This window comes from Lepisosteus platostomus, chromosome 2 (assembly GCF_059453375.1).
Source record: "Lepisosteus platostomus isolate fLepPlt1 chromosome 2, fLepPlt1.hap1, whole genome shotgun sequence".
NCBI classification, from domain to species: Eukaryota; Metazoa; Chordata; class Actinopteri; order Semionotiformes; family Lepisosteidae; genus Lepisosteus; species Lepisosteus platostomus.
In genome coordinates, this window is record NC_142612.1 from 10232469 (window position 1) to 10241701 (window position 9233).

The window sequence follows — 9233 nt, forward strand, 5'->3', positions numbered from 1 at the left end:
TATCAACATGGATTTTAAAACGGCAAGCCGTGCTTAACTAACATGGAGAATATTAAATAAACAACAACAGTAATAGCTAAAAATGGGAAATATAACACAAAACAGAGGGCTCAGGCTAGACTTTAACTCAGACATTTTGTGGTGAATGAGCAACATATATTGCCCAGGTTCATCTTATTGACAGGTTATGAGTGATTTTAGCCTTGAGTAGAGAAGACTAAAAGGAATCATATTTATAGTATTCAAAATCCTTAATGACATTCCCAAGCCATGGCATGTATTCCCATACAGAATCAGTAATGAGGCACAAGAACAGAAGACACAGGCCAAATAGGACAAGGTCTTGTTACAGATTGAGGGCAATCTTGTTTAGTAATATGTTGACAATTTTCTTGTTCCTGCTAGTCTATCATAAGTGTTGTTTTTCTACAGTACAATGTAAGTCTTCTCAGTGCTGGAATCACAATTTTTCTTCTGACTTGAGTCCAATAAAACATGTGTGAACAACACACTAATACCATCAACAGGAGAAATAAACCTTACTGCTCTGTAGCCTGATCTCATCAAATCTTAAAAGCTAAATAAGGCTGTGTCTGGTCAATATTTGACATTTTGACCTTTTTCACAAATCAGAGTAATGCTGTGAATGGATTATGTAGACCAGAAGGTGGTACACATCATTCTGGACCCGATTTTCCAAACTATTGTTCCATTGTGGTGACAGTGTCCAGTAACAGGTAGTGTCCTTCAGATGATATATTAAAACAATGTCTAGACTACTCGGTGATTAACAATGCCATGGCACTGTTTGTAGCATTAGCTAATATTGGTGTTGGAGATAAATTCCACTTTTGGTCTTATTCAATCTCACCTACCTAAATGTACTTTTTAATACTATTATTGAAGCAATGTTTTACTTGTTTGTTTGATCTGCTGTTTGGTTAGCCTGCTGGTAGAGACTGGTTGCTGTGTAACATCTGGGTGCTGTGAATAGATTTCGTGGTGAATAAATTGGGTCCACTTTTGTACAGTATGTAAAGTGCATTGGGATGAAAATTGCTATACTGGCAAAACTGAGAGTAAATATTTCAAAATGTTATCATTTTCACTTCACACAGAATACATCATGAGTTTTATATTTGTATTTATTTTTACATTTTCTGGGATTTCATTTGATATTTAAATTGAACTATTTGAATATCAAATCAATAAGCCCTGACTGTTGCATTTTTGTGTATCAGTATATATAGTTTTTGAGTTCTTTATTCTTTTCTAATACAAAACTCTAAAGCTTTATCTCAAACCTCATTCTTACCCTAATAGTGTTCAACCTTTAAGTCCTATCCTTCCTCTTGAAACCCTCAAAGTCCAAACCTATGACCAGAACCATAAAATGTACCTGAACCCTTAAACTTGAGCACTCGTCCAATAACTTTTAACTTTAGGTCTTACCCTAATGCTAACTATAAAAATCTGCACCCAACTCTAAACTTAAATATGCCCACAAGCTGTGAAGCCTGAATAACAAATAAGATGCTGTAATCTTGTAGTCTTTATTGTACATGGACCATTTTTATTGAGTGTCCTGCAGAAGTAGAAATTTGGGGACATTCTAGCATTTTAATAATATACAGTTTGTCTTAATACACTGGATTAAATTACAAAACTGCAGATGAAACAGTTTTGCTACGAGTCGTTTTCCTAGGAAAGCATTTTCCTAGAAAAAGTCCTTACAGGAACGTCCTGGTGATATAGGGATATAGGCTTTCTAGTTGTACTTAAAAATTTTACAGCCGTTGCTTGAGCCATCTTCACTCCTCAGATTCAGGGCTGTCATATCCGAGCCTGGAGGCCGAAGGGAAGTGTGCCCAGAAGGTTCTGGCTAATTCATCTATTTTGTCATAGCCAGCATGGTTGCGGAGATTCTCAATCCAGCCAAAGAAGTCAGAAGCACTGTATCCCCAGTTTGGAATGCTGCGTTTGTCACGGGACTCTGCATAAGCAACAGAAAACAATGGGTCACAACTACTGTACATGCAGTTGTAAGGGAGTTAATGGTTAGGGTTTTGGACTTGTAAGTGAAAGGTTTTGAGTTAAAATCCATAGTGCAGTAGTAAACAAGTTACTATACTCCATTCAAAATGTTTCAACGCAATAACCAACTTCATAAATTAGTTCTCGTGCAAGCTGCTTTGCATAACAGTGTCATTTTAACAAACTAATAACACAGGATTTTCTTCGTTTTTTTGTTACTGTAAGTCTCTATTCATCAAAAGAAAATGTTTTATGAAAACCATCAGGAAGAGTTCATGCCTGGAGTCCTATGCATGTTTAGGAATCTTCAGTAGACTGAAGATGCAATAATAGGTGTGAAGTAAAAATACATGTAATTTTGCTGCTTATATTATTCATTTAAGATCTCATTTGGATCCCCCACACAAACAATTGCAAAACCTTATCAAGCACATAAACCCTACAGTATAAGAGCTATACTTCTTCATCTATATGTATATATTTAAAGGAAATACAGTTAGTATTATGGTCTACAATCATCTTCCCCCATGTAGTATATACAGTACTTCATAAAGACTTCATTTTTCTGTTTTGAAATTTCTATTTGATTTGTTGTTTTCATAAAAAAAATACTTAATCAAGCTGCTGGTATGCAATTTACTAGAGGAATGAGAAAGTGAGGAACAGCGTGATAGATCTGAAGAATGATCTGGGCTAAATACCCCCACTGGTGAATGCTACAGTATTATCATTCATCCTCTCAAAGCCAAAGTTTCCGTTGGATTCCTCCCATGTAACTCCTATCCGGACAACAGTAAAAACAATTCCATACACAATCTTTAAGATATTAAAAAAGTCAAATCTCTATTCATTAAGAAAAAATCATAGGTGGTCTAATTTTATTTAATTTCAATGCACACTTAGTAATTCACATTCTTTGTTATTAAAAATAAAAGTTTTAACAATCAAACTGGGTCCTGTGTGAATACAAAGATAGAGTTATTTGATATTTGTGTTCCAAAGCATTTGTGCTGTAGAAGCCTAAAGAGATTTAAGGTACACTACTTTTCAATTCACACCAGCAGTGTAGAAATTAATGACCCATAAAGACAATCGAAAGCCTTCAGTTCACTTTATCTGATGTATTTATTGGAAGAGATATCAAGAAAATAGGGATTCGTCACAAAATGACTAAAAATGAAAAAAAGGTATATTGCTTTTTTGTTTATAATTCATATATATTTAACTTGTATAGTGTTTGATGCAATTTATTGTGTGTAAATATGTATATATGTGTATGCATATGGTATGTGATATTTCTCAATTATTCATAACTCTTAGTTCAGATGTATGTAACAGTACTCACCTTTGTCATCTTTACTGGAATCTGCTCCTAATGTTTAGTTAAAAAGAGAAAAAACAAGATTAAGAGTACTGATTTTTTATTGACAGCTAGATACTGAAAGAGCTATACTTGCAGAGAATTGTATAGACCTGGACTGTATTTTTTACTTTTAAATCCAAACTTTGTGTACATTGAAAATACAATCTGTCATTCACAAAACTTAACTTCTTACATTTATAAAATACATAGAAAAAAACAATGTAGTTTTGAGAAGGAAAGTGCATTTGTTTTGGAGAAGGTTTAAGGAGTGACCATTCTTGCGTCTGGAGATTTACAATACATTTTGACTTTCAAATACCCTATTAGAGGAAAAGCCACTCATTCTGCCCTGTAGATGAAGCATTTGATTCCACAAAATATGGGCCCCTCATACTATACATACCAATGCAACATACTGTATAAATGACTAGATTAAAATAAACATCTATATAAATTAAACAAAAACTACACCGTTAATAGTTAGTCTACAGAAGATATATAGCGTTCAATAGATTTGGATAAATCCAGTATTACTATTTCAATGAACACAGAGAATTTACGATCTATGACTATCTTGACTTCAAACCATGTAATTTGTGGGTATCCTGGAAAAGATAGCTGGACCCCACAAACGTCCCCCATGCACCATTACATAAATGCTAAACAGTAAAAAATTACACTTCTACAAACAAATTATATTTACCACAGATTTATATGGAGAGAACCAATGCTCAGTTGTTACAGCTAATCAACACAAAGCTGTTGCCAAGAAGACAGGTGTCTGCAGATTACAAATGACTTCAAACCACTAGGATAAAAAAGATAAAAGTCTGCCCTCTGGAAGGGGCAGTTTAAACCCCAAAAAGAGTTACCCATAGTGGGCTTTCAAACACACAAATAAAATGTCAGAGCATAATAAACAGCCTTAAAATCTTAATATCAGACTTGGAGTATAGAGTGGATGCCCATAGCTTGAAAACTCTTTATTAAATTTTAAAAAATGAATGTAGACTCCTGAACTAACAGTTACGACATGAAATTGGTGTTTTTTGTGCTCATGCCTGTCATTAACATGAATTGGGTGACCTAGAGAATGAGCAACTCTATTGCAATTATGATTACAAACTGGCAGGTAATTAAATATCTTAAATAGCATATTAATTTCATATACCAAATGTAAGAAAGACCTTTGTATAGAACTTACTTGCAATAACTTCTATTGGATAAGATCTGGAGTGAAGAATGGATGGTTATTGTCTGAAAACTGGAGAGATTACTTAAGTATGTATTTGTTTCTGAATAAGACTCCACGGTTAAACATGTTCTGCAAAATGTTTACATAAAACTAAAAAAGGGAGAAAAAGGTATTGTCTTTATTGTAGCCTACACCTTACCAATCACATGATGTCAGTACAGTTTTGCAGCTTAGAAGACTAGTACACAGTCCTGATAAAAAGATTCTCTTCCTTTAGCAATTGGCACAGAGAAATATATTTAAAAGAAAGCTAAACATGGGATTGTTTTTAACAACTGAAACATGACTCTAAGTCACACGTGCTTATAACCAAACAAACATTTAAATTCTAGTCAACTGACATGAACCTGGACGAGGTTACAAACATTTTATTGCCACTTAAAATAAACTACTACATCACTGCAAAACAGAACATTCCTTCACAACATTCTCTGAGTTATGAAAGGTTGGATTTAGAATAAAGCAGCCAAATAAAAGTAGTACGTAAAAGAACTCCTCTCTCTCATCCTATAGTTAATCACGCATCAGCAGGGTCCGCTTGTCGGCATGCCCGTCTCCATTTGGTGGTTTGAACCAAATCTTTGAGCTGATGTTGCCATTAAATGCGACCAAGAATACTCCAACCTGCCGTCGGAGTGGTGGGGGGAGGAGAACAAAGTAATGTAGCCAATTCATAGAGGGGGATTATTAGGAGGCATAGGAAATTTGGCCAGGATGCCGGGGTTACACCCCTTCTCTTTTCGAGAAACACCCTGGGATTTTTAATGACCACAGAGAGTCATGACCTTGGTTTTACGTCTCATCCGAAAGACGGTGCTTGTTTACAGTATAGTGTCCCCGTCACTATACTGGGGCATTAGGACCCACATGGGCCACGGGGTGAGCGCCCCCTGCTGGCCTCACTAACACCTGCTTAGCTTCAGTGGGCTGCCAATTGTAAGTTGCAGGGTGACATGGCTGCTGGCACACGTAAAAGAACTCCTACTGAGTCGAAAGCAAACCATACCAAAAGCGGAACTAAATCAACGGTAAAATAAGCTTCATCACAGAATTCTCAGTGGCTATTTTTGCCATGCCAACCTCCACCTATCCTTATGCAGCTGCAACAGTCCAATTTCAACTTTACAAGACACCAAATAGGTCCTTTTTCTTAAGTGAGTCCTTTTCCAAACGGGTCCCTCCAGTCCAAAGCCCTTCTGTTTTGAAAACTAACTACCAAACAGCCTCTCCTTCATTCTCCCATCCTGTTAGTGCTACACCTCCAGCTATGCCCCTGACGCCTCTCTTCTCCGTGCCCTCTGTGACCACCTATCCTTCCCTCGCCCCACCTGCTGCTCTCTCCAGGAATGAAAGAGTAACAAAAAGCATTTTGATTTTGACAATACTATTCTGTGTTTGCCCTTTCCAGAAACAGACCTTACCTTACAACACTATGACTTCCTCTTCTAGGTGCCGAAGAAAACCATACAACAGAGCTCTAACCCATTCAGCAAGTCACTGACAACCAGTCAAATTTGAATAAAAAATGTATTAAAAAATAGAATTCCTTTTTTTCTTGAAACTGGATTACAGATGCAGATCTTACTCTGCAACACAACATGACTTCTGTAAAGAAAAGCCTGATATTTAGACTAGATGATAACATATCGGCAAAAGGATCCGGAAGGAGTATGCAGTTGCTTTGTGCAAACTAGAGCAAGCACTACTTTAAATTCTAGCTCTCCACACCTTACAGAAAGCAGCCTGCTTACCAGAGTAGCCCTTCTCTAGTGACATCTCCTCTGTGTCTTGTTGTGCATGTATCTTTTCTTGAGTCTTTTCACTCAAAATATCAGTCTGTATTCCCTATAGTCTGTTATTATGTTTATGTATTTTGTTCAGTGACGATATATTGCTGATCAAACACTTTTGTATAATATGCAGTCCAGTCTCACAGTTTTCCTGTCAACAGTAGCTCATTTGAAATCTACTGTAGCAACATCCATGAACTAACAGATTAAAAATGTTTATTTGGAATATATACAGTATATATAAAACTAGTTCATTCATACCTTAATAATCTTTTTAAATAATACATGTATTTTAATGTATATTTATATGTATATGTGCTATTTTAATACATTACTGTTTATTGACTTTTTTCTCCTTAAAGTAACAGGTACGTAGAGCTAAATAAAATTTCATTCTTTAAAAAAGTAGAGACGTTTATCCTGTAAATTTAAATGTATGTCTTCCTATTAACATACCTAAGAGAACTATTTTTAAGCTGAGCAAGGCATTCATTGTATTTTGTTTTTCTCACATCAATGAGGAAATTTAGTCAAATGCAAGGTATAACTGATAAACATCAATATAAATCTATAAGGGAAGTACAGATAAGTAACAAGGTTGAAAGATAAACAATTTTGTTGTCTCTTTCCCCTATCTGGGACTTTGGCCTAATTAGCACACAACCCAAAAGACTAAAAAAAAATAGGCATACCTATTAATGAGACCAGGCCATGAAGTAAGGTGCAGAGCAGCAGACAAGCACAGAGGCGGCTCATGATTTCCCAAAGATATGAATATCTTTCTCACGTGAACTCTAAAAAATAAAAGTTAAAGTCATAAGACATACAGTTACATAGATTTCACACTATTGTATTTTTAAAATAATACTGTACTATACCTGTTTGGAAGCTCCTTCTTCTTCTACGTGTTTGGAAATTGTAGCCAAAAGACTGAATATCTATCAGCATCACCATTCAGAATTTGTTCTTCACACTCTTGCTCTATATGTCATACTTTGCTGCTTTTTTCCCCTATTGCATCTTGAATTTTAGCACCCAAGTGTGCAAACAAAAATTCAAAGACTCAATTATGTGAAAAGAGTCCCTGTACCAATGTTGGACAAAAATGCAATCCCTGAAAAAAGGGCTTGCTTTAACAGATGGGAGAAATCAACCTTTTAAAACCTGAAAAAACAAATGTATGAATGTGAATCAGTATTTGAATTAAATGACTAGAAAAATTATTTGTCATTGCACCATTTTAGATGACTGTAGATTCAAGAACTTAGTTTCAAGAAGCATGAAGAAACAATCAATGAAAATGTAAAAAAACATACTTAGTTTTACAATTGCATATTCACTTTAATGGTCATATTGTACTTCTTACCATTATTCCTTATGAAGCAAGGTAAAATGATTAAAATGTTAACAAAATGGTATGGCATTTTAAGGACATTTAACTCTGATTGACCAAGAGACCTTGATTATCATCAATCTTATTAAATGGTAATTGTAACGCTATCCTGCAAACGGCACATGACATGCTCATTTTATACGCCAATTCAGGAGCAAGTGAGAAAAAGCAAAACACTGGAAATTTAAAACAGATTCAGTGCAGATATATTGAATAAAACAAGGAATGATATTTTAAAAGATTCTGACTAGTTGGGAGTCATCTGGGTGACGTTCTGAATAGATTATTGCTAGACATGTTTGTTGATACAAACAGTAGTTTATAAGTAGGGTTAGGGTTAGGGTTTCAGAAAGAACTAGACATTTTCTGATGCATTTGCTGTGCTGTAGGATGCTTTTGAAATGCAGGAAAACTGTTGTTTTGCTGTTTCCTCGAGAAAAAAAATTGGCCAGATTTTGGAGTTTTTGTTAAGCCGCGCGTCTGTCGCTCAAAAATGGTCAAAAAATGAAAAGTTTGGAAAAGTCATTCTAAATGTGAAAATCTCTTGTTTCTTGCATTTAATGCCAAATGCAATGATACTTTTAACCACAGTGTAGTGGTAGTTGTAATGCTGTCCTGCAAACGGCACATGACATGCTCATTTTATACGCCAATTCAGGAGCAGGTGAGAAAAAGCAAAACACTGGAAATTTAAAACAGATTTAGTGCAGATATATTGAATATACTGAAAAACGTTATTTTAAATGTTTCTGACTAGTTGGAAGTCACCTTGGTGACGTTTTGAATACATAATTGCTAGGCATGTTTGTTGATACAGTACAGTACTGTATGTGTGTTCCAGAAAAGCCCGAGGTAGGGTTAGGGTTAGGGTTTTAGAAAGTACTAGACATTTTCTGATGCATTTGCTGTGCTTTAGGATGCTTTTGAAATGCAGGAAAACTGTTGTTTTGCTGTTTCCTCGAGAAAAAAATTTGGCCAGATTTTGGAGTTTTTGTTAAGCCGCGCGGCTGTCGCGCGGCTGTCGCTCAAAAATGGTCAAAAAATGAAAAGTTTGGAAAAGTCATTCTGCATGTGAAATTCTCTTCTTTCTTGCATTTAATGCCAAATGCAATGATACTTTTAACCACAGTGTAGTAGTAATTGTAATGCTATCCTGCAAAACGGCACATGACATGTTCATTTTATACGCCAATTCAGGAGCAGGTGAGAAAAAGCAAAACACTGGAAATTAAAAACAGATTTAGTGCAGATATATTGAATATACTGAAAAACGTTATTTTAAATGTTTGTGACTAGTTGGGAGTCACCTGGGTGACGTTTTGAATACATAATTGCTAGGCATGTTTGTTGATACAATCCAGTAGTTTATGTGTGTTCCTGAAGTGCCCGAGGTAGGGT

General features: G+C 35.5%; 1 protein-coding gene across 1 annotated transcript; it reads right to left on the reverse strand.

Annotated features, from left to right (window-relative positions):
- Positions 1-1552: 1552 nt before the first annotated feature.
- LOC148675893 (otospiralin) lies at positions 1553-7455 on the reverse strand. The gene is made up of 4 exons (XM_088597436.1): positions 7321-7455; positions 7135-7236; positions 3380-3406; positions 1553-1993 (listed from the first exon to the last, which is right to left on the reverse strand). The coding sequence occupies exons 2-4, from the start codon at positions 7196-7198 to the stop codon at positions 1812-1814; spliced, it is 273 nt and encodes a 90-aa protein (XP_088453562.1). The 5' UTR covers positions 7199-7236; positions 7321-7455; the 3' UTR covers positions 1553-1811.
- Positions 7456-9233: the final 1778 nt, after the last annotated feature.

Excerpts from the sequence above, each read along its gene's own strand:
- LOC148675893 (XM_088597436.1), bottom strand. The coding sequence starts at position 7,198 with ATGAGCCGCCTCTGTGCTTGTCTGCTGCTCTGCACCTTACTTCATGGC. Across the intron at positions 3,407-7,134 it reads TGGCCTGGTCTCATTAATAG|GAGCAGATTCCAGTAAAGAT; the intron begins GTATGCCTATTT and ends ACTAAACATTAG. Across the intron at positions 1,994-3,379 it reads TTCCAGTAAAGATGACAAAG|AGTCCCGTGACAAACGCAGC; the intron begins GTGAGTACTGTT and ends TTGCTTATGCAG.